General features: G+C 39.5%; 3 protein-coding genes across 4 annotated transcripts in view; 2 read left to right on the top strand and 1 right to left on the bottom strand.

Moving 5' to 3' along the window:
• Positions 1 to 91: 91 nt before the first annotated feature.
• Positions 92 to 1,421, top strand: LOC109429811 (ER membrane protein complex subunit 3). Its single transcript, XM_019705795.3, has 3 exons — positions 92 to 368; positions 434 to 843; positions 909 to 1,421. The coding sequence occupies exons 1-3, from the start codon at positions 220 to 222 to the stop codon at positions 1,130 to 1,132; spliced, it is 783 nt and encodes a 260-aa protein (XP_019561340.3). The 5' UTR covers positions 92 to 219; the 3' UTR covers positions 1,133 to 1,421.
• Positions 1,422 to 3,650: 2,229 nt separating this feature from the next.
• Positions 3,651 to 6,450, top strand: LOC109425133 (uncharacterized). Its single transcript, XM_062847528.1, has 2 exons — positions 3,651 to 4,145; positions 4,483 to 6,450. The coding sequence occupies exon 2, from the start codon at positions 4,873 to 4,875 to the stop codon at positions 6,448 to 6,450; it is 1,578 nt and encodes a 525-aa protein (XP_062703512.1). The 5' UTR covers positions 3,651 to 4,145; positions 4,483 to 4,872.
• Positions 6,451 to 22,810: 16,360 nt separating this feature from the next.
• LOC109398302 (protein phosphatase 1 regulatory subunit 14B) overlaps positions 22,811 to 26,253 on the bottom strand; it is a 145,411-nt gene continuing 141,968 nt past the window's right edge. For both annotated transcript variants that reach the window (XM_029864299.2, XM_062849139.1), the window contains one exon: positions 22,811 to 23,290. In XM_029864299.2, coding sequence (XP_029720159.1) covers positions 23,249 to 23,290 — 42 coding nt within the window. In that variant the 3' untranslated portion in view covers positions 22,811 to 23,248. The remainder of the gene's footprint in view (positions 23,291 to 26,253) is intronic.

Genomic DNA, 26,253 nt, shown 5'->3' with positions numbered 1-26,253 from the left:
TTTGTTCATCGATTCTCGTTCGGGATTGTATCAATGACCTGCAAGCCACTAGACCGGCCACTAATCAGCTCGGCTGACTGACGACGGACGAGCAGCTGTCAAAAAGTAATTTTTCATCGGACCACCTCGTCGGGAATCTCAATCGTCGAGATTCGTAATAATTTCAAGTTTTTCTACTGAAATCTGCATATTTTCTGGACTAAATCGAGAGGACTTGACATGGCCGAGCTGCTCATCGATCCGAACATCCGCGGATGGGTGTTCCTACCGATTGTGGTGATCACCTTTCTGGTCGGTATCATTCGTCACTACTTTTCGATATTGATTTCCTCCCAGAAGAAGGTCGAACTCACACAGATCCAGGACAGGTAAGTTTTCTGGAAAAAAATCTTGTTTTTGCTTTCGGGTTTCAAATTAAGTTCTTATCCAACAGTCAAGCAATGATCCGTGCAAGGCTCCTCCGCGAGAATGGAAAATATCTCACTCCGCAGTCATTCGCCATGAGACGACACTATTTCAACAACGAGGAGACCGGATACTTCAAGACCCAGAAGCGGGCCCCTCCCAGTCCCAACTCGACGGCGATGCTGTCCGACATGGTCAAGGGTAACTTCATCAACGTGCTGCCGATGATTGTCATCGGTGGCTGGATCAATTGGATGTTCTCCGGTTTCGTCACGACAAAGGTCCCGTTCCCGCTGACCTTGCGCTTCAAGCCGATGTTGCAACGGGGCATTGAACTGGCCTCCCTGGACGCCGCCTGGGTGTCGTCCGCTTCGTGGTACTTTTTGAACGTGTTCGGCCTGAGGAGCATCTACACGCTGGTCCTGGGGGAGAATAACGGTAAGTGTGGAAACCCATTTTGGCCAATACTGACATAAATAATTTCTTCAAATTTCCTCGCTTAGCCGCGGATCAAACGCAAACCATGCAGGATCAGATGTCGGGAGCGGCCGTGGCCATGCCCCAAGATCCCAAAGCCGCTTTCAAGGCCGAGTGGGAAGCGCTGGAGATCACCGAGTACCAAAATGCACTGGCGAACATCGAGACGGAAATGCTGATGTCGGCCAGCAGCGGTGGACCGTCGGAAGCCGTCTACCACAGTCGGGAGGATGGTGCCCTGAAAAATTAGTTTAAATCCAGAAACGGGAAAATTGTTGTTTTATCTATTAGAAAAAGTTTTGAATATCATTCAATGTTCGAGAATCACATACTGTATCGTAAATATCGTGGATATTTATTTTGCACATTGCGTTTGTATATCAACAGAGCAATTTCTTTTTAGGAAAGCAGCGATTGTGAACGAGAATATTTAGTTAGTCGAATGGGGAAATAGTCCGTAAGACTTAACTATTGCATGCGAAGACTAAATGCATGAGTGTAATAAATAACTTTCATGGAAAAACTGAACAGAAACAATACTTTGAAATGACTACGTTGTTTTTTCTTGTGTTGCTGAAGTTTATTTAAATTTTAAGCTAATTCTACACTAAACTACATTGTTGATGGCAAGGGTTGCTGATTTTTTTTTTTGATAATTCAGATAAATATTCCACACCTTATCACCTTATTTCTCTCAACATTTAAGGAGGAGCATCAGAGAGTACAAATATGGCTGCCACAATGGCCGACTCGCGTTTTCAAGAGCACCAATCTTGAAAATTCGTAAACAATGCTCTCGATTTGGAAAAGCTGCCTTTTTTGCAAGTGAGCAAAGCCAGGATAAGCAAGTGCGGCTTGGTTCGATAGTGTGATTGTCCAATCTGAGACGAAAAGTGCAATATTTTCCATAACGCCGAATAACGCCTCAATGTCTGCATTAAACCTGCTTATGATATCGCCTGCTAGTATGCAGTCCTGTAAAATATGCGTTATTTACTGTGTTCGATAAATACGCCTGATGGCACGCAAAATGTACCACACTTCGCAGTAATTAAGTAACGCCACAGCATACAGATCTGCATACTTGCAGGCGCTTTCATTTTAATAACCATTATACTAAAGTACTGTGCTCGTCCATAAACGTTTTTTGTTATGCAATAATGCAGTACACTGGTAAAATGTATAATAGTATATATTGCGCGCAAACCCCAAAATTTTATTCCCACCTTTGGGTTTCCGCGCCGAAGACCCAGCGCCAGATTCGGCGACAAAGAAAACTGACAGCAGTCGCCGGACAGTTGGCAATCCTGATATTTGACGGCGGCCGCCCGGTAGTCATGGGAGTGGATTGTTGTCACGCAAATAGATCTTTTCGCTGAAAATGCATGTGTATTGAATTATTGTTGACAGATTTGCTGCAGTGTTAGTGTGAAATTCAGCGATTTTCTGTATCGCGTAAGCCTTCGCTGGAAGAAATCGTCATGTTGTTCAGCGAAGCAAGGAAAATTTTCAGTGAAAAAAGCAATATTTGTAATACATTCAGAAAAAAACACTCAGTCATTGAGTACTTTCACCACAGAGAACAGACATTAAGGCTAGAACAAATTTCATTCGGAAAGTTGTGTAAGGATTTGAATCTTTACTTGAGTAAGGTTGCAAACCAATACACGATGACAACACTAACGCCACCAAACATCATATTGCCACAGTCAGTGGTGAATTGAAACATTTCAAGTGGTGAATTAAATTAGTATGGGAGTTTTCGAGCGACGCGTGCTAAGAACGATATTCGGCGGTGTGCAGGAGAACGGTGTGTGGCGGAGAAGGAGGAACCACGAGCTCGCTGCACTTTACGGCGAACCCAGTATCCAGAAGGTGGCCAAAGCCGGAAGGATACGTTGGGCAGGGCATGTTGCAAGAATGCCGGACAACAACCCTGCAAAGCTGGTGTTTGCAACGGATCCGGTTGGCACAAGAAGGCGTGGAGCGCAGAGAGCACGATGGGCGGACCAGGTGGAGCGTGACTTGGCGAGCATTGGGCGCGACCGAGTATGGAGAGCGGCAGCCACAAACCGAGTATAGGGAACTGCACGCCGCGGTTGCTAGGGAAAATTCTTTTAAGTCCTTGACGTTTCGTGGCCTTGTTGTTTACGATTTGGACTTGGAAAAATTTTGCTGGTTTTACTGAGGTGCACCCAGGTGGGTAGGGTGGCTTTGATTGAAATTATCAACGCGTGGTTTGTGGGTGGCGGAATGCGCGCGTTCGGGCTCCTACTTGCAAGATTATGAAACCTGACTTGACTACAGTTATGAAGTTCAGCAATTTGTAAGGCATGATTAGCTGATGTCAAGATGAATCATTGACCACATGGTCACCACTGGCCACTCCGGGAACTTCCGGGATGACCTGAAACAACCTGGAGAACCGGTGATAGGGGTCAATTACGTTTATTTAGCAAAACCTGAAGAAAAACACCACGGCTCTTTTTTATGATTTTTCGTCAATTCACTTGTTACTGCACTTGTTACTGCATGGTTCCAATGTGCCACTTCCGAAACTTCCGGGATGCTCTGAAGAACCGACATTAGAGGATAATTATATTCTAACAGAAAAATGTGTCATTCGACGGATCTTCCTTCATGAATTTTCATAGATATGGTTGAGGTTGTATCGATGCTAGACATGGCCCCAATTGTTGGCCACTTCTGGAACATCCAGGTACCCCGAGGGAAACGACAACAAAAGCTAATTACGATCATACAACTGATGTGTATGTCAAATGACATTGCTAGATAGAGACAACAGTAGTCTCTCCTGATGTAGCCATCTCACGAAAAGGTTTCATCTGAATAAACATAACGCTGCGCAGTCAGTCTTATTTTGGCTATCAAACTAAAAGGTTATTCTAAACGAACTCTTACTCCGAACACCCATCGTTAGCGAGAATCGCTAAAGTGTAATACTGTACAGTACAGGTTGGCGACGCAAGGATAAAAAGTTCATTGTGCTCCACGCCGGTTTTACGGAAAAAGCGTTTTCTTTGGTTTTCTGCGAATTATTGGAGTGAGTGGAAGTGCGAACCATCTTGCAGCGCAGGAGGATCTGGCAAGTCACACCATCTTTAATCGGCTGGCGATTCTGAAACACGCTTCGGAAGCACCGAGAAGTTTAGCCGCGAAGAAAATTTGCCAGCAACCAGTGTTCCCTACTCGACCAGAAAAACGTTAACAACAATTGGGTAAAAGAAAATAGCGCAGTGAATGTAAGTACATAACAGCCATTCAGTGAATTTCGTGCTAAATTTCGGATTGTTGGAGGAGTTTTCTTTGGTGTTGCAAGGATATTCTTTTGTTGGAATTATCCTTTTGTTACGCCATTTTGTTTCGTGACGCCTTTTTTGTCCTCATTAAACAATAATACTGGCACCATTGTGGGCAATATTGAAAAGGCCTTTTCGATTCTTTTCGTTACGTCAACAAAGGAATACATTTTGAGACAAAGCTGTGGATTGAGATTGGAAACAACTAAATACAACACAACTGCTTAGGTGTTATACAGCAATAAATAAAGTTACTAAAAGTGTTTCTCTTCTAATTAAGGTGAATTCTAAATCCGGTCCGACAGCTCAGTGGTTCAGTGGTGCTTGGAGACAGGAAAACGTCGAATTTTGCCGTGTTTACTGCTTGGCGGCGGTTGCAATCAGCGATTTCCCCGGTCAGCACGTAATCGGGTTTAGCAGGCGGACGGATCACGGAGCTAACGAAGAATCCTGCAACACGGTCCTGAAATTCTGCCAGTGCTGACGCAGGCAAGCGGAAGCCATCATCGATCATCGTTCTACGGCCGTGGTTGGTGGTGTTACCGTTAGTTGGTGAGAGGTTGAACTGATTCGGTGAGTCGATTTTTTTCATTATTTTATATATCATTGTGCTGATATTCAGACATTTGCAGTCACCTTTCGCTTCATTACTGTTTGGCTCTTATCAAACATGGCCGTAAATGTTAGCACAACGATCGAACCCTACCGCAAAGGAACGCCCTTTGGGGAATGGGTAGAGCGTTTAGAATTTTATTTTTCGTATAATAATGTATCAAATGAGCACAAAAGGGCATGTTTCATTACACTCAGTGGCCCGATCATTTACCACGAGTTAAAGCTATTATTTCCAACAAATAACTTGAAGGAGGTGTCCTATGAAGACATGGTTGCTAAGCTACGGACAAGGATAGACAAAACCGAGTCTGACCTGATCCAAAGACTAAAATTCAATAACCGCACACAGCAACCGGATGAAACAGTCGAAGATTTTGTACTTTCCGTTAAATTACAAGCCGAATTTTGCTCCTTTGAGGGGTTTAAAGATGTCGCTATAAGAGACCGTATTTTAGCGGGCGTTCGCGATAAGTCTCTTCGTGAACGATTATTAAATGAAGAAAAGCTCACCCTTGCGACAGCAGAGAAAATAATAGCCACATGGGAGCTAGCGGGAAAAAATTCGGAAAGACTATCCCATAAAGACGACGGCCATTTTGGTCAAATAGCCTCTTTGGCACATCCTACAGGCAAAATCGGATCAAGTATGGGGAAATTATTAGCTACCTATGGTGCGGCGAGGGCATACAACGGGGTTAGCTCGCCCAGAATTCCTGTGAGGGAAAGGCTAGGTCATAGGCCATTTGTTAGGAAATATGAGGATAGCAGGAGATTCAAGGATTGGAAGGAGACGGAGAAATTTCGCCCGGGAGAGTGGAGGCAAAAACAGAGCTATGCTGACATGACGTGCAACTTTTGTGGTGCCAAGGGCCACATAAAACGGAAATGTTTTAAATTAAAAAATATGGAGCGAGAGAAGGTGAATCTGGTGAAGGCGTACGAACCAGAGGAGGGCTGCTCGGATGCAAGCATCGCAGGTCTACTAAACCGGATGAGGACGGAGGACTCGGACAGCGACGACGGAGACACAGGTGAATTATCTTGCATGATGATTTCGTCGGTAAATAAGATTAGTGACCCTTGTTTGGTAGAGTTGCTGGTCGATGGTAAAAAGTTAAAAATGGAAATAGACTGTGGATCTTCTGTGTCCGTAATGGGGAAAATCCAGTTTTTACATACCTTTCAAAGCCCTCTTAACAAATTTAACAAACCATTGATTGTGGTAAATGGCCAAAAACTGAAAGTGGAGGGTGAAGCGACAGTTTTCGTGAAATTCAATGGAATTGAAGCGCAACTGAAATTGTTGGTATTGGATTGTGATCACATATTTGTTCCCTTACTTGGTAGACCATGGTTAGATGTGTTTTTCTCTAACTGGAGACAGTTTTTTTCACATTCTCTAACGGTAAACAAGTTGATCGAAAATAATAATAATGCGAACGACGTTACGGAAATTAGGCGGAAGTATGCAAGTGTTTTCATTAAGGATTTCTCGTCTCCAATTAAGGGGTTCGAAGCTGAGTTAGTTTTGAAATCGGATGTTCCTATATTTAAAAAAGCGTATGACGTACCTTACAGACTTAGGGAGAAAGTTATGTGTTATTTAGACAGATTAGAAAAAGAGAAAGTGTAACCGTTGGTTCCAAGGTAGTCTTGTGGCTCCACCACAATTATAAATTTTCCCAATTTCCTTTCCTAGATTCCCCCTCAATACGCCCCTGGTAAATATTTCCCATCAAACTTCGGGTCTGTAACACTCATATTAGAAGTGGTGAGTGTATGAGTATACCACACCTCTCATAAGCAGCTGTCATGTTGCGAGTGTCACTGAGGTCGAGCAGTTTGAAGACCGGGGCAAAACATTACCTCGCCCTTTTTGTTCTCGTCGATAGATGGTGCACACCTCATTCAAGGAATAGGGTGTGACACAAAAACCTAAAACATAAATGTTGAACATAAGAAAATGTTAAATGTTTGTACCGTCGTCTATAAAAACGCCAAGCGTCGAAGCAATCGTTCTCTTTTTGCGGCAAATGCTGGAACGTAATAGTAGTGCGCGCGTGTGTAGTTTGTTAGTAGAAATTGAGATTAGTGTGATTTGTTAAAACCTCGTGTTAGTGGAAGAATTATTAATTAGTGTTTTTTCTCTTTGTTAGCCGTTAGTAATTTTGCCAAGCATTATTAGTGGTTAGAATATTTGTTAGTCTGTTAAAAGCAAATGTGTTAGTACTACGAATACGTTGGTTTTCATGCAAGACAAACGACATAAACAGTTAATGTACAAAGAACAACAAATTTAAGAAGAATATCTACAAGAAAAGGTCCAGACATTGGGCCTTTTCTTTTCTTTTTATTTTGTGGCCTTTCTCTGCCAGAAATACGGAATCACGAGCCATCTGGTTCCCTAGTGCGCGTCCGTTGTGAAATCCAGCCAGCAAAACCCGCCATTGCGACGACCAGTACTCACAATAGGCCGTCGACATCTACAAGCCGCCATCTTGGCCAACCAGTCGAGTCGGAGGGCACCGATGAATCCGACTACCGTATGCCGAGACCCCAATCATCACCAACCAAAAGATGGGCGGACTGATCACCCGCTCGTCTATTCCCGACAAGCCAGTCAACCACCATCCAACGACAGTAGTTCCCGAACCGTCCCACAACAACCAAAAACCGCAAGTAGAACCACCAAAGAACATGTGACGTCACAATAATAAAATTGTAAATATTTGTAAGAAAATTGCCGTAAATCAAGTTCTTTTGAAGAGTAAATGTCTATTTAATTGTTTTTCCACTACTTTTGTTATTTGTTCGTTTTCCGGGTTAAAAAGTAACCATCAAGCCTCGACGTCCCAGTATCTCCCCATTAAGGGAAAGTTTGTTAAGATCTTGTTCGGTACCATTTTTGTGTCATTTGCTTTATCCATTTTTGTGTGTGTGTTCCCTTTATTGGCCATCTTAACTATTACTACTCCTGCTCATATCAGTGCTTCCAACAGTCAGCCCTCCCGAGAAAATGCTCAAACCACAGTTACGACCCTGAAGATCCCTTACCCCTTAATCCCTGAGCTTGCAGGTTACAAAAGTGATAACGCCGATTAGGACCAGTGAGTGGGCATCGCCAGTAGTGATTGTAATGAAAAAGAACAACGAGATACGATTGGTAATAGACTGTAAAGTGTCCATAAACAAAGTTATTGTCCCCAATTCATACCCTCTTCCAGTGGCTCAAGACATTTTTGCCAGATTGGCTGGATGCAAAGTTTTCTGCGCATTAGACCTGGAAGGCGCATACACTCAGTTAGCTCTTTCAGAAAGATCAAAATATTTTATGACAATCAACACAATAAAAGGATTATACACGTATAACAGGCTGCCGCAGGGCGCATCATCCAGCGCTTCTATTTTCCAACGTGTTATGGATGAAGTGTTATCGGATATTGAAAATGTTCATTGTTATTTGGATGATGTGCTCATTGCAGGAAAGAACATTGAGGAGTGTAGAGCAAAATTGAATATGGTATTGGAACGACTGCAAGGGGCCAACATTAAAGTAAATTGGGAGAAATGCAAATTTTTTGTGAATAAGCTTGATTTTTTGGGTCATGTTATAAGTGAAGAAGGTCTATCTCCATGCCAAGCAAAAGTGGCAACAATATAAAATGCGAAAGTGCCTGCGAACGCAGTTGAGTTGAAATCGTTTTTGGGACTCATAAATTATTACAATAAATTCATTCCTCACTTATCAACAAAGCTTAATTGTTTGTACAATTTATTAAAAAGTGGTGTGAAATTTGTATGGGACACACATTGTAGCAAAGCATTTGAGGAAAGCAAAAGGTCATTGCTAAATGCTGAGTTTTTGGAGTTTTATGACCCTAAAAAACCAATCGTAGTGGTGTCAGATGCTTCGGGGTATGGATTGGGTGGTGTAATTGCACATGTAGTAGATAATGTAGAAAAACCTATTTGTTTTACGTCTTTTTCGTTGAACCAGGCTCAACGGAAGTACCCCATTTTGCATTTGGAGGCACTGGCGTTAGTATGTACGGTGAAAAAATTCCATAAATATCTGTATGGTCAAGAGTTTACAGTTTTTACGGACCATAAGCCACTGGTGGGAATTTTTGGAAAGAACGGGCAACATTCAATTTATGTAACAAGGCTACAGAGATACGTTTTAGAATTATCCATTTACGACTTCAATATTCAATACAGACCATCCGCCAAAATGGGAAATGCGGACTTCTGTTCAAGATTTCCCATGGAACAATTAGTCCCTAATGAGTATGATGTAGATCATGTGAGAAGCATTAATTTTAGTAAGGATTTTCCCATTGATTATAAGATGATTGCAAAAGCAACAAAAACTGATGAATTTCTGCAAAATATTTTGACATTTATGAAAAATGGTTGGCCAACAAGGCTCGAAAAACGTTATACTGATGTGTTCTCTAATCAAATTGAGTTGGAAGTTGTAGATGAGTGCTTGCTATATCAAGACAGGGTAATGATGATTAACCTGGGCTTGTTAGGGGAATATCTGTAAATAAAAGAAAATCGGGTTAAGTACGGTTCCTTTGAATTCCACTAAGAATTTGCATCCTTTGACAGATACGTATTTCGACCTCAACTGTAAGGTCGTCTTCAGTGTCTTGTACTTGACTCGACTCGACAGGGTAGTAATACCGAGAACGTTACAGAATTCAATTTTGCGACTTTTACATGCAAACCACGCAGGCATGGTTAAGATGAAGCAATTAGCTAGACGCACAGTGTATTGGTTCGGTATCAACGGCGATATTGAAAACTTTGTTTCAAGTTGTGTTGAATGCAACGGCATGGCGATTGTCAAAAAACCCAAAGTTGATTCTCACTGGATTCCTACTGATCGACCGTTTAGCAGAATTCACATCGATTTTTTTCATTTTAACCATCATACGTTTCTACTTGTTGTAGACAGCTTCTCGAAATGGGTCGAAATTGACTGGATGAAGAAGGGAACTGATTGTGAAAAAGTTTTGAAGAAGTTGGTGGCTTACTTCGCCCGTTTTGGCCTTCCTGATATTTTAGTTTCTGATGGTGGTCCCCCGTTTAATTCCTACTCATTTGTAGATTTTTTGAAAAGGCAGGGCATAAATGTGCTAAAGAGTCCTCCGTATAACCCATCTAGCAATGGGCAAGCGGAGAGATTGGTGCGTACAGTTAAAGAGGTGCTTAAGAAATACTTACTAGATCCTGACTTGCTTGGATTGCATTTGGAAGACCAAGTTAATTTATTTTTAATAAATTATAGGAATAGTTGTTTGACAAGTGATGGTTCTTTTCCATCTGACAAAATTTTCACATTTAGTCCTAAAACTATCATAGATTTGATAAACCCAAGAAGACAGCACAAAAATCACATAAACCCATTGCCAGCTAGTGATGACACATTGGTCTATGACAAAACTCCTAAAAACCAAAAGCATGATTCTATAGACGACCTGACGGCTGGTGATGTGGTTTGGTATAGAAACAACAACCCACATCACCATCAGCTGCGACGGGATACTGAGAGAACGTCATCGAAACCGAACCTGAAGTTGACTCTTGCGAACCGTGATGGAGACCCGCTACTTATTAGCGATGATGAAGAGGACTTTGAGGGGTTCCAAGAAGAACAGCAACGAGCATCACAAGGCATTCGCAAGCGGAACCGTTCGGCTGCATGCTTGGAGTCTACGCCGGTGATTCGACGATCGAAAAGGAAACGAACGGCTAAGGTCGACAAGGATTTCCTGTATGATTAAGTAGTGCACATGAAGTGTTTTCGAAATTATATATATGAAGAAAATCAAAGTTTTATATAGTTCATTAGGAATGTTTATTTTAACTGTTCGAATTTGTTTTAGTCTTAGTTAAAAAGGTGTACAATTTTGTAAAATCAAAATTTCTGAATTGTTTAAACAGAATTCTGAAAAGGGAAGAACTGATGTGTATGTCAAATGACATTGCTAGATAGAGACAACAGTAGTCTCTCCTGATGTAGCCATCTCACGAAAAGGTTTCATCTGAATAAACATAACGCTGCGCAGTCGGTCTTATTTTGGCTATCAAACTAAAAGGTTATTCTAAACGAACTCTTACTCCGAACACCCATCGTTAGCGAGAATCGCTAAAGTGTAATACTGTACAGTACAACAACAAAACATGTAATGTGACCATCATGATTTTTAATTCCTATGTATGTGGTCGTATCAAAAGTGGCCACACTCTTGGTTGACCATTTCTGAAACTTTCTGGGGCGCCCTGAGGGAACCGATGGCCAGAATCAATTTGGTTCATTCAGTGACGGTTTCATCATGTTTTTCGAGAATATGCTTGTGGTTACTGCTAAAACTTAGAGAATACCCTCAAGAGACTGATGGCATTGAACAAACGCGTTCATATGACAAAATGTGGTATGTAACGCATCTTGGCTAGGGCCAGAGAAATATCTGACAGGATAAAATAATGCCCGATGGAACTTCCGGAGGATTCCCTGGCGTAATTCCTGGAGGAATCCCTGTCAAAATGCTTGAAGCCATCCTCAACGGAATTTCTTGAGAAACGTCTGGCAAAATATTTGAGGAATCTCTGACTTATATATTGAGGAAATCTCTGTTGGAATTGTTGATTAAATGTCTAGCAGAGATAATCCAGATGCAGTGCATTGCCCTTGCGGAACTCCTAGATGAATCTCTTAAAAAAACCAAAAAAAAAAAATTCTCCTTAAGTAAGTCTGAGAGTTCCTCCCAAAACTTCTCCGGCAATTTCTTCTGTAATTCCGCACAAAGTCCTTCCTGGAACTCTTCTGGGAATTTCTTCTTGAGTTCCTCTGGAATTCACCCCGGCAGTCCCTTTTAAATTACACCAGGAGTTTCACGTAGCATTTCATTGTGAGTTTGCCATAATTTCCCCCGGCAGTTTCTCATGAAATTCCTCCGGGAATTTCCCCAGGAATTCCTATGGAAGATGCTTGTAGAATTTCTTTAGTTCATTCTAGAATTTCTCTGGAAGTTCCTTCTGGAATTCCTCCGAGAGTTCATCCTGGAATTTTTCCGGGAGTTCACTCTGAAGTTCACGCGGAAACTCCAACGGTAGTTCGACCTAGAATTTATCTGTGAGTTCGTCATAGTATTCCTTCAGAGTACCATCCGGGAGTTTCCTCCTAGAATTCCTCTTGAAATTCCTCATGGAACTTCCTGGATCCCAAAAATGCTTCAGGAGTTCATCACAGAATTGCTCGGATGTTCCTCTTGCAAAACGTCCGGGAGTTCCTTCAGGAAATCTTCCGGAAGTTCCTCTGGAAGATCGTCCTGCAATTTCTCCTGAAGTTGCTTCTGGAATTCTTTCTGGAATTTCTTGTGGAGTCCTTCTAGGAGTTTCTCTGGAGTTAATCTGAGAATTCCTCCCAAAATTCTTCCTTTCTTACCGAAAATTCTCTGAAGGGTCACCCTGGAACACCTTCTGAAATTGCTCGTGAAATTTCTCATTAAATTTCACAGGGGAAACTACTTTTATTTCTTACGGGAGTTTGCCTTAGAATATCTCTAGGAGTTTCTCCTAAAATTCTGGGACTTCCTATTAAAATTCCTTTTGGAGTTCCTCCTCCTCTGAGAGTTCACGCTGGAGCCCCTACGAGAGTTCATCCTGAAATCCTCCGGGAGTAAGTCATAGTATTACTTCGGATTCTCCACTTGAATACTCTCCACGAGTATCCTCCTGGTACCTCTATGAGAGTTCCTCGAAGATCCTGGAATTCCTCCATGAGTTCGTCATATTATATCTTCGGATGTTCCTCTTGAATACCCTCCTGGAATTCCTTCGAGAGTTCCTCATGAAATGTTACCAGGAGTCCCTTCTTAAATTTCTCTAGGAATTCCTTCTGGCAGATCCTCCGGGAAATCATCAGAGAGTTCCTCCTAGAATTCCTGCGGAAATCCTTTCGGTAGTTCCTCCTGAAACTACTTCGTGAGTTCATCCTAGAATTTCACAGGAAGTTTCTCATGATATTCATGCGAGAGTTCATGCTGGAATTTCTTCGGGAGTTCTTTCTTGAGTTTCTTAGGTTATCCTTTTGACATTCCTCCAGGATTTCCTCGAGGATTTCCTGCGGGAGCTGCTCGTGGAATTACTCCTAGAAGTTCAACGGAAGTTTCTCCTGAAATTCCCACAGGAGTTTGACCTGGAATTTCCGTAGAAGTTCCCCTGGGACTTCCTCCCAAAATTCCTATGGCGATTTTTCCTAGAATTCCTTTGGTAGTCCTTCCTGTAATACCTTCGAGAGTTTGTAAGAGTATTTCTTCAAATGTTCCTCTGATTGTTCGGATCCTGGGGGGCCTCTCTAGCTACACCAAAGTTAAGGAACTTCTGGGAGATTCCCTGATCTTGTTCCTGGAGAAACCCCTATCAAAAGTCGTTAAAAATAATTTGCGGCGCTAGTGATTTCTGACAGATGCTGTGCCAGTTATTTTTCCAGAAGCCCCACCATGTATCATTCCATGAGTTTCGTAAAGGATTGTGCGTAGTGTTTCAAAAGGGATTTTTCTGAAGATTCACTAGTAATTTATCTTGAATTCCACCACTGACTGCTCCAGAAGTTCAGCTAGAAGTTCTTCCAGAAATTTCTCCAACAGTTCCGGATTGTATTCTTCGTGGTGTTTATCAGGGATTTTTCCTGCAAATCCATCAGGGGTTGCTTTAAGAGTACTGCTTCATTCCCCCAACAGCGGGGGTAAAAAAAGAGTACTGCAGGTGATTACTGCTGCAATTCCTCTGAATATTTCTTTAGAAATTCCGCCATACAGAAACTCCGCTAAGGGCTCCTCTAAAAGTTAGGCAAATTACGGCTCTTGAATTCCATCTGGTTTTTTTTTAAGAGATTCATCTAGGAGTTCCGCAAGGGCAATGCACTGCATCTGGATTATCTCTGCTAGACATTTAATCAACAATTCCAACAGAGATTTCCTCAATATATAAGTCAGAGATTCCTCAAATATTTTGCCAGACGTTTCTCAAGAAATTCCGTTGAGGATGGCTTCAAGCATTTTGACAGGGATTCCTCCAGGAATTACGCCAGGGAATCCTCCGGAAGTTCCATCGGGCATTATTTTATCCTGTCAGATATTTCTCTGGCCCTAGCCAAGATGCGTTACATACCACATTTTGTCATATGAACGCGTTTGTTCAATGCCATCAGTCTCTTGAGGGTATTCTCTAAGTTTTAGCAGTAACCACAAGCATATTCTCGAAAAACATGATGAAACCGTCACTGAATGAACCAAATTGATTCTGGCCATCGGTTCCCTCAGGGCGCCCCAGAAAGTTTCAGAAATGGTCAACCAAGAGTGTGGCCACTTTTGATACGACCACATACATAGGAATTAAAAATCATGATGGTCACATTACATGTTTTGTTGTATGATCGTAATTAGCTTTTGTTGTCGTTTCCCTCGGGGTACCTGGATGTTCCAGAAGTGGCCAACAATTGGGGCCATGTCTAGCATCGATACAACCTCAACCATATCTATGAAAATTCATGAAGGAAGATCCGTCGAATGACACATTTTTCTGTTAGAATATAATTATCCTCTAATGTCGGTTCTTCAGAGCATCCCGGAAGTTTCGGAAGTGGCACATTGGAACCATGCAGTAACAAGTGCAGTAACAAGTGAATTGACGAAAAATCATAAAAAAGAGCCGTGGTGTTTTTCTTCAGGTTTTGCTAAATAAACGTAATTGACCCCTATCACCGGTTCTCCAGGTTGTTTCAGGTCATCCCGGAAGTTCCCGGAGTGGCCAGTGGTGACCATGTGGTCAATGATTCATCTTGACATCAGCTAATCATGCCTTACAAATTGCTGAACTTCATAACTGTAGTCAAGTCAGGTTTCATAATCTTGCAAGTAGGAGCCCGAACGCGCGCATTCCGCCACCCACAAACCACGCGTTGATAATTTCAATCAAAGCCACCCTACCCACCTGGGTGCACCTCAGTAAAACCAGCAAAATTTTTCCAAGTCCAAATCGTAAACAACAAGGCCACGAAACGTCAAGGACTTAAAAGAATTTTCCCTAGCAACCGCCGCGTGCAGTGCCCTATAGGGCACTGCACTGTTTTGATTTTGTATGGGATTTTGACGTTTCGTGGCCTTGTTGTTTACAAAATGTCTGTAAGAGTGAAAGAGAAGGAGATAATTTCATGCACTGCCCTATTGTGGCGTACTATTGTTGATTATGTCTTGTCTTAATGATGTTGAACAAATAAATGTAGTTGTGTCATTCACAACCAGAGGCGCGCGTATCGTTTTTCTTTGCGTTTGACGTTTTAAACTGGCGCCTTCTGTGGACGATATTGCACAACGCAGTGTTTCGTGAAACATTTCCATCACGTGATGGGGTAGTGTGAACTGGGCGATGGATTTTCACGAAAATTGTTCTAGGTGTTACGTGTGTTTGTCTGTGTCTTTGATTTCCTATAAATACGCTGCCTGTTGAGGTTAGATTACACAGCGCAACATTTTTTTGTCTCAAGAGCAAACTTAAGTGTCTCTGACAGATTTTGGGCTGCTGAATCCAAATCCGGGCTCAGATTTGCTCTAACCAACCCGGGAGCTTCTTGACAGCTGCCAAACAACGACAGCGTACCTAAAAAATTTGGTCCGGGTGGTACTGTCAGATTCAAAGCGGCAAGCGCTACATTTGAAAAGGACGAAAACCGACAATAACAAACTGAACAAAAAATATTGAAACATTAAACAGAAACCTTTTTTTTGTAGTTTCCGCTTTTTTGTGGGAGATAAATGCAAATTAAGTGCGGCATGATGAATTTGTTTACTAGAAGCGAGAATTATATCTATTAAACAAGTAAAGGCAAAATAGTCGGCTTTTATAAAATTAATAAGAAACTCCTGTTTTCTTCTAGTGCGGTTATTAAGCACCAGCAAGTAATAAATTAAGTTACTTATGCTAACATTTCACAGCTACATATCTGGTGGCCAAGCCAAAATGGAAGTTAAAAATAATCATTTGCAGATGTTTTTTTTTCGAGTTTGATCTTCGGTTTATGCGTAGTCACCAATTAATATGGAAGACCGTTTAAACATGTGCTTTTATTTCATTTCTTACAACAAAAAAACATCAAAATAATTTCAATTTAATGAACATTAGTTTTTGCGCTCCCCGTGAATACGTCCTTTTGATACGAAACGCTAGCTTCTTGTTGGCTTCCACTCACCACGAAACAAAAAGATGTTTTCGCATGGACAAAAATTGTTGCGTCAGTGAAGGATGGACCCGTTGTTTACGAACAGTAGCAACATCTGCGTTAAACATCTGCACTTAGCGGACTTGCAGTTAAAAAGCATTGCAGTTAAACCACAGACAAACAGACATACTACTGAAATCGGAATCATCGCACGATTTAACGGTCATATTGAAAATATAGTGTGGTTCGGACTGTGCTCGCATGTGTCATGGTGGCGCTGCTGTGCCTCAATTTTGCAGATAAATGAACGCGACGCCGATCAATGTTTACATAAAATGACTCAATCATGAACCTTCATTCATGTTTTATGAATGGATGACACCACGGGGGAGTCATCACCTGCAAAATTGTTACATCGAGCCGAGGGAAACAACACCTGCAAATGAATGCTTCGGATTGAGCATTATAGAGGGTGCTAGTGAGATGCCAAACGATGTTTTTGAAGCAATTTTCTTCTAAGTAATATGTCTGTTTGTCTGTGGTTAAACCGTTTGCACTGAGCGAACGTCTACTGTACTCACGATTTCGAAGGCACAAATCTCTTCATAAACAAAACCAGTCTGTAGTGGCCGTAAGGTTGAAGACGGTGTAATTGTCTTTAACTGATCTTCTAATTTTAAGCTTATTACAAGTGAGCAAGAACAGAATATTGAAATTCACTGTTGTTTGAAGCTTAAGCAATTGCTTCTTAAGATTTGTGCGTCTGAAGTTCTGATGCACTGTTGAAGCGGGATTTCAAGACGTTTGTCCTTAATAGAATTAATAAGATTAGGTTATGGATACCGTGACGCAATACATGTGGAACTGGAATTATCGCTTTTAAAATTGAATAATTAAAGTAATTGCCGCTACTTGGAATAGAACTCCTGATCTTCGTATCCACTGGTCCCGATGGTGTCCTCGATGCCACACTGCTACAGTAGACGTTCGCTCGGTGCAAACGGTTTAACTGCAATGCTTTTTAACTGCAAGTCCGCTAAGTGCATCAATTTTGCAGTTATCACACCGCAATCTGTCAAAAACAAAACGTCAACAGAGTTGCGATGTTTTCCGGATGCACTACAGCTGCATTGCGATGTTTTTGAGTGCATTCTGGCTGCGTCCAACAGCAATGAACTACCCGCTTGGCGCACACCCACAGTTGTTCAGCAGGAGTAAATCAATTTTATTTTGTATGGTGAAAAGCATCTAAACTTGAATTACTTGAAATAGAAAGCTTTTACTGAAAAAATATTTGGTAGGCTTAAGGTGAATATAGAACGAAGCCACACCTTGAATTTTCGAAAGCACAAATCTGAGGAACCAAACATCGCCCCGAGCTGAAAAGTTGATCGATTGGTCACCCGCTGGTGGTGACCAATCGATCAACTTTTCAGCTTAGTGCGATACTTGGTTCTTCAGATTTGTGCTTTCGAAAATTCAATGTGTGGCTTCGTTCTATATTCACCTTAATAGTAGTCACGTGATACCATTGTGCACAACCACTACCAAATATTTTTTCGAATAATGTATTCTACTTCGATATCGATAAATTTGCCTTTAGATACACTGCCCATAACTGCATAACAGTCACATTCGACAAAAGTAGGCATTGTACAGTAGACGTTCGATAAGTGCAACATGTTTACGTTTCAGTTACCGAATGAAATTCGCTAACTGCCGTCAAACAGTTGTCAAATGCTGTTGGACGCAGCCAGAATGCACTCAAAAACATCGCAATGCAGCTGTAGTGCATCCAAAAAACATCGCAACTCTGTTGACGTTTTGTTTTTGACAGATAGCGGTGCGATAACTGCAAAATTGTTGCACTTAGCGGACTTGCAGTTAAAAAGCATTGCAGTTAAACCGTTTGCACCGAGCGAACGTCTACTGTAACATGAAAATAACTGATGTCATTGCTCAGTTATTAATTTTGGTGATTATTGATTATCATTAATGATTAATTTTATTTTTAGGATGATTAAAGATTATGATTAATGATTAAAATTGGATTTATTTGTGATTATTGATTATGATTAATGATTAAAAATGGCTCATTGATTAAGAATCATGTGGTACATAATTGATCGGACAAACGCCGATTTTAATACAAAATGGCCAAGTTTGAGATGCTGTAACTATAGTTTGCTTTGGTGGATTGAGCTCAATTTTTGACACGGAATTACGAATATGCTGAATTTTGTATATACAAAGTATACAATGTTTTCGTTCACAGGTCTGGGCGTGGCAAGGGGTTGAAAATATTGCAAAAGTGATATTCGTAGTTCCGTGTCAAAAATTGAGCTCATTCCACCAAAGCAAATCATAGTTACAGCATCTCAAACTTGGCCATTTTGTATGGAAATCGGCGTTTGTCCGATCAATTAAGGACTGTTCAATTTATAAAACGGACAACTTTACAAGGCTATAAAAAGAAGACGCGTAGTTCAAATTTAACCACCCTTGTTTCGTTGTTCAGTACGTTATCTTCCATTATAGTAATCATTTTTGAATCGAATAAAAATAGTTTTATTTCATAGAAAATCGGCCAGGTGTTCAATGAGGTGAATTTTTCGATTGCTAAAAATTGAAAATATATATAAAATTACTGTTCACATATGATATATCGTTTTTAATACCAGAAAAGTATGTGCCATGCTGCAGCAGCATGAGTTATAAACATTCTGGCAAAATTTGAACTCAATTGGAAAATTAAGTGTTGAGTTATTACAGTTTCAAGTGAGATTCGACGTTTTGAATAAAATTCAATTGTAAAGCAAAAAGGGCATGAAAATATTAAATAATCAATTTTTTTAAGCATCCAGTCGAAAGTGGGAATAATGTGGCTTTAAATGCAGAAAACTGCATCTTAATAGCATTGCTGGTTTGGTTACTGTGCGCCATTACAGACACAGTAATCAAAACAGTTTCGTTATCTGAAGGTTCTTCCAAATAACCATGCAACCTAATGCAAATTTTGCATAGCAATGATGTTGGAAATAAAAACTTTGCACGGGATAATTATTAAATAAGGTGTACAATAACTAAGGACCAACTTTGTTGAAAATAAATAATAACAAGACTCACTAGAGTCGAAAATCTGCATCAATGGAACAAAAAGTATGACATTTTTTAATATGACCATCTTTATGGATTAAATTTTTGATGAGAAATGCAATTCAAAGTAAATTTCTCTTCTGTATCATTCAGAGAGCAATATTCTACTACTCTGGACAAATTTTTAGCCGAATCCGTGATGCTATTGCGACACAGGACTTAAATGAACATTTTTTAATAATTTCTATGAAAACAAGGCAACTTGCAATATCAAGCTGGAGAATGCTTGGTTCATTATTACTGATCAACTATTAAGCTTTACCTATAGTAGAATAGTATAAGATTCCAATACATTAAAAACTTCATGAAAATGTGCATGTTAAGTATATGGAAAGCTATGTCGAATTTTGAGAAATGGGGTTTTATTGATGTTTTACGAAAATCGCTTCAGTTACACAATTTAGAACATTTTGCTTAATGTTATATTTTTCCTACATTTGAGAATAGCTATAGAAAGTTATGCAAAAAACTGATAATGATTTTATTGAAAAATAAAAAAGATATCGCACACGCAAGTTGTCCGTTTTATAAATTGAACAGTCCTTATGCACCACAGTGTACATGTGGATTCAGTTTGCCAGATTCATTGGCATAGGGCGCATAGAAGCTTCCGTCCATATGTATATCACTGTAACTCAGCATCAAGCCGTATTGATGAAGCTTTATTGATGGCGTTTGCATTCACAATAAATGTTAGTTGGGTTTGGTTTATTTACAATAGGGGGATTCACTTAACAGCGTAAACTGATTAAACTGATTAAACGTCGCGATCATCAAGGCAATCTTTGATTATTTCATTCGCAAAATCATGAAACATTACAAATAAGCAGAAAATCATGGCTTACGCAGCAATTTAATCTGTTTAGTGAGTACCCCTAATGTAAATAGCATCATTTCAGCTTATTATTCAGCATTTGATTTTGTTCAGCTGAGAATGTTATAAACCAGCAATAATTCGACATGCATGCTTATTTATGACTTTGAATTGCAAGGAACATGTTCCTTGGGAAAACGCAAAACTTTTGCGGGTCTTACCGATTTCTTTCGTCTTTTTTGATTTTTTTTGTCAAAAATGATAAAAATTATGACCAGGAATGGCTTCCGGTTCACCTTGCCATACAATTTTAGACTGAAAATGATTTTTTTTATCTGTATTGACGAGATTTTTAGCCCTAGGCTAGTTCATCTCGGGACCCACGTTTTACTTCCCTTCCCAAGGAAGAACTCACATTTAATGAGTTTGTCGGGAGTGGGATTCGATCCCAGGTCCTCGGCGTGATAGTCAAGTGTTCTAACCATCACAACAGGTCCGCTCCATACTGAAAATGATCTTTACTTTCATCTCCTTTCTGTTTTAAATAGTTATCCTGCATATCTCAATATCAGATAGAGATTCTCTCTATCTTGATGATACCTTCAATATCAAGATGTGGAGAGTCGAATTATAGTCGAATTATATCGAATTGGGAACTCAATGATCGTGGTATTTCGGATGATTGAATTTCACAACTCGATTTATTTTTTTTTATCATTTTTATTTGGCTTTCATTACACGAAAGGGCACCTAATATGTTTTGTCTTCGTTTCCTATTGTTACATGTTCTTTTTTTTTTGTTTTGTTTATTTGTTCTTGTTGTTGATCTTTCGATAAAAGCTAAAGCTATCGCTTCACTGTCTGTCTGCCTGTCTCCGTTTTTGTATGTAATTGTTGATCCACTCTCGTGTGTATGTGTTTTTTTTATCTGAATTTTTTAAATTTACTTTTCACTAATTACTTCGAGTTTGTTTTCTGGGACTCACGACGGGGTTTCAGGTTTTTCTGATCGGATGTTGTAGGGTTGTGTTTTAGTGTAGTAGCGTGAATGTGTGTAATTCTCATTGAGACAAGTCGAATAAGATGCATAGGTTGTTTTTGTCAATTCAAATTCGCACTCTTTCTAGATGTTTTTTTTTTATAGTAAGTTGAATAGCTTGAACAGTGAAAACACTACGCAACATCGCTCCACTATTAGACTGATATTGTTTTTTTTTTAAGAGGAAGTTAAATGTGTTCATGTGTGCTCTTTCGTTTTAAAGATAACTTTTTCTTGTTTTTTTTTGTTTCCACATTATTTGATGATATGATGACATAGTGATAATGATTTGATGCAAAATTACAATTTATGAGCAAAGATATTTGCACAGCAGGCCTTGGAAAGCAAGAACAGTATAAAAATACAAAGCGAAAATATAAGGTTATCTTCTGATTTTTAAAGATTGTCTTCAAAATAAAATGAGATTAATTGATTTGCATGTAATTTTCCAGAACATGGGTAAAAATGTATGAAATTGTGACTCAAACTAGCAAGAACTGTAATGTCGGCTGGATTTCATCGCAATCTGGCATGCGTTGTGTTTGTGCCAAAACACGTTATCCCACCGAACTCACCGGAACTTTTTCTTTCATTTAATAAGTTCTAGACCATCATGAAGGCAAACCTTCGAAAAAAAAACGTAAATAATTTTACAACGAGTTGGAATTTAAGGAACAGCCGGTAAAAGTATTTAAAAAAAGTGGTCCCTATCATTGCTCATAACATTAAGAATAGTATTCAGGGCAAAGTGCGATTATTCGATAATCAAAAGGAGTTTTTATTTCCTGCAAGTTTTGAGAAAAAATAACGGATGACTTAGATTAAATTCTCATTTTTTCGAAGACAGTCTTTATTTCATTAAAAATAAATCAAAATTACGGAAGCAATTGTTTTTGGGAAGGCTTCTAGTGACTTTAATTTGAATAAAAACTGATTGGGAGACATCAATATTTAATTGAACAGCTTGCAATAGTACAAATACCACAACGATGAGCATTTAGTATTTTAAGAAACCTATCGCACACTTGAATTGTTTTACAAAAAATGTTTCGAACAAAATAAACCAAAAAAATCTTCATTCAAATTTGCCACATTTGGATCAAAGCGATAGGCATCACAAAAAAAAAACAAGGGAACATACGTGTAGCAGGCTTTGAGTTTGAGGCTATCCTCATACGAATGGAAGAATCTAAGCAGGCGGTATTAAGGAGCTTGGTTTACTTTGTTATTGTTTGTGAGTTTCTTTGTTCTTGAGCGGACGCCTGGATCTCATCGCACGTGGATGACAGCGGCTTCAAACTTCCTGGCAGTGTCTTTGTGGACCAACGCATCCAGACGGAAGCAATCATACATTGACCAAATTCCTATGTTAGAGAACCGACGGACCTAGAGGAGGGATAAGGAATCTAACCAACCATCGTTGTATCGTATATAGGAGATTTTGCAAATTGACTTAAAGGTAAATAGTTAACAAAAACGAGTAGATTTTAAATTACTTACAACTTAATTTGTATCGCTACCACATTTACTGCTCACAAATCGCTCACTTTTCTACATCTTACAAGTGCTTACGAGTAAAATTATTCTTTGGAGAAAAATCAAATCTTTCTCATCCTTTGTCTGTTTTATTTTTTCTTCTGTGTTTGTGTGCTTTTATTTTATTTGGCCATCCGGCGGCGTGATCTAGAAAGAAACGATTCTTAAACCATTTTCAGCTCAGTGTTCGCCTGTTGGAAGTCAATCGAATGCTTAACTTATAATACTAAACCTAAAACATTCACTTAAGTATATTATAGATGTGTTAAAGTTACTTTTTTTTCCTACAGTGATGACTCTGATGATGATGCTCAAAAAAATCCAAGTCTGTATTTTGTTCTTTTTTCTCGGTATGCATTCTAATTGATACTTCAAGTCCATTCTTTTTTTATTAGAGAGATGCCGCTTAAATCTACCACAATCGTTTGCGTTTTGTCTTTATTTTTTTTTCAGTGTAAAGCACGCACACGTTTCTGTTTCTATTTACGCTTCCAACTTTAGTAATCTTCAATGCGTCATGCAGAGCTTAGCAAACGTTTCCATTAAGAATAATCTTTAATGTTCTTATCTTTTACATGTGTAATGTGTGTCCTTACTTGTGAAGTATTTTTTACTGTTAATTAAAATTAAATTTAAACTGAAATGACCAGTCCAGCTCAAAGGGTCTTCGCCCGGTCCAGCAGGTCGCTGATGAATTTCTGCAAAGAAAACAAATGTAGACTATATTAAACGGTTCATTATGTAATAACAGGGTCAATTTGAGTCAAATATCAGTGCTTTCAATATAAAAAATAAACGCTTACAACCTTCAACTTGCATGAAAAAAAGTTACATACAGAATGGGACCATTTGGATTGTGGTTTCTTTTTATGCATTTTCCGCCATAACCCAATCAATCAGTACACTGAAAAAAATTTTGTTGTGGAAACTACCAATTCCATAGTAAAATTACTAACCGTATCTATGATTCTCAACCGACAACAATTTCCAGTTAATTCCACTAAAACACTGTCAACTTAACTAGCAGGGCAGTTAACATTACCAAAAATAATCTTAATTTAACAAATGAGCATTGTATTTTTAACCATACTGTGTTGTAAAATGCGTGTCCAGGAAAAAATAACAATGTTTTGTTGTTGAGACAACTTTCCTTAACAGATTTTGTTGTCGGTTGAGAATCATAGGTACGGTTAGTAATTTTACTATAGTTTCCACAACAAAATTTATTTCAGTGTAAGTATTGTAGTGCTGTAAGTATTTCAGCGTATACACAAGTTCTGACGGGAGTTCGTCCTTTTCATCAGTCTTACTGTTCTTCATGAAAGGGAACTTCGCTTGCAAAAAGTTACATTCATTTGCTGCTATCTTAGTTCAGAAGCATGCTATAACAAAATGGTATAGGGAAGTGGAACCATCTCGGCAGGGGTCCTATTTTGGACACTTTTCTGCTGTAACTCAGCCAATTTTGAACCAATTGACACAATTTTGGAACGCGATGAGATACGTGTAGTATCCAGCCGTTTACAAAATTTCTAGTCAATTGGTTTGGAATTGACTGAGTTACAGTGAAGAGTGCCCAAAATACAGGCCGCTGCCCAAGTGGTTCGCTACTCTACGGAGGACTGTTCTACCTTATCATTTTATCTAAAACTTTGCCAAATACAACAAGGGTCCAACGTGAATTTGAAACTCGCAAGAGAGTCATGACGTGTACTCTCCACGGAGTGAGTATAAATTATATTCAACGTGGAGAGTCGTTGTCATTGCTCTATCATGACTTTGATACGCGTGTCACTCCTTAACGTTCCTGAAATCCGCCGAAAATGCTCTGAAGCTTCTTGGAATGCCTCTGAACTCCCCCTAAACCTCCTGGAACTCCATGTAACGCACATTACACCTCCCGAAACCTCCAAAAACGTCTATGTAAAGCCTCCATAATGGCTCAGAAATCCGCTGAAAATGCTCTGAAGCTTCTTGGAACGCCTACAAAATCCCCCCAAAATCCCCTCGGACCCCATGTAACGCACCTGAGACTAACCGAAACCCTTGAAAACGCCATCCGTAGTCAATGCTCTTCTTTTATGTTCGCATTATGCTCCAGCTGGAACAGATTTGCATAGATAGCTGGACCGAAAATGAACACTGTAACTCAACTAAAGTTTTATCCAAGTGGCTCAAATGTCGTAAAGCATGACGAAGCCGATGCAATATAATGACGTAGAGGATGCGGAATGACTGGTGTATGTCATCATGTAAAAAATCTCGGAGTGTAGCGAGTTGCTAAAAGAGTTAGAAAGAGGGTTTTCATGTGATTTTTTTCATATTTTTACTTTATTCTGTGATTAGGATGATTGATTGTGTTAGTTAGTCGTTAAAGCAATGACCTGGTAATTGTCTATTTTCGGAATATAAAATAGGACACTTTCATCGTTTAGAAAAGCGCCTTGCAATGACAAGTGCACTCACTGATTTTTACTTATCCATTCACTCACTTATCTCACGAAAGATTGTATCAAAAACTTCTACATTTCTGAAACTTACACACCGAAAAACAAGCCCAGTTTGAACAAGTTGATGAAAAAGTTGTTGAGTTGGTGAATTATTATTATCATATTTTATTAAAGACACTTTACCAAATAAGTTGGCATTCGTGTCCAGTTGGTGAATGATATTTTTTTATTCTAATAGTGGCATGGGTTTTTGAGTTAGTGAGTTAGTGAGTCGGTAAGTTTGTGAGCTGAAAAATGTGTGCATTCGGGAGTGAATTGGTGGGTGACTGAATTTATATGATAGTGAATTGGTTGGTAAGAGTTGGTAAATAGGTAACTTAAAAAAAACGTTTTTTTGTGAGTGAATTAAAGAGTAAGTTGCTTTCCGAGCGAGATTTTGTGAGTACGTAAGTGCGGCTGTCTTGATAAGTGCGAGATTAGGTGTGTAAATCAGTTGGTTTCATTCACGCACACACACGCTTACTCACTAATTTTCTAACTAACTCACTCATTTACTCACACTTCCACTCACTCACTCGACAAACTCCCTCACTCACTTACTCATTAACGTGTTAACTCACTACATTACCCACTAAATCTTTCATAAACTACTACGGCCTGTCCATAAACTACGTAGACTTGAAGGGGGGGGGGAGGGTCTGGCCAAAGTCTACAGTTCATGCTAATTTTAAAAATTATGTATGATCGAAAGTCAACGGTGGGGAGGGGTGACCGCTCATTTACTCACACATACACTCACTAACAGGCTCACTCACTCAATAATTCACTAACTCACTCACTCGTTCACTTGCTCATCTGTTCATTTACTTATTTTATGCAATTCAGTATCATAATTTCTATTTTATTTAATTTATTTTGATATCATAATGCCCAACTTTTCCGAACTGGTTCATAATGCAACTGAAATGAGTTGCACAATGAAACATAGTTGCATAATGTTCTCCAACTCGGCAAGCCTCGTTGGATAAATATACGACTCGTGCTGAAAAAATCAACTTTTTACAACTCGTTACATAAATAACTATTCTCATTCACTAATTAATAAATCAACCAACTGCTAAATCACTACAACATTCATTCATAAATTTAATAACTTATTAAAATATTCACTCACTCATTTACCCACACATTCACACATCAAAAGGCAAATC

Source organism: Aedes albopictus, chromosome 2 (genome assembly GCF_035046485.1).
Source record: "Aedes albopictus strain Foshan chromosome 2, AalbF5, whole genome shotgun sequence".
In the NCBI taxonomy this organism is placed as follows: domain Eukaryota; kingdom Metazoa; phylum Arthropoda; class Insecta; order Diptera; family Culicidae; genus Aedes; species Aedes albopictus.
The sequence above is the reverse complement of the archived record's forward strand: the minus strand, read 5'-3'. Positions and strand labels throughout refer to the sequence as shown.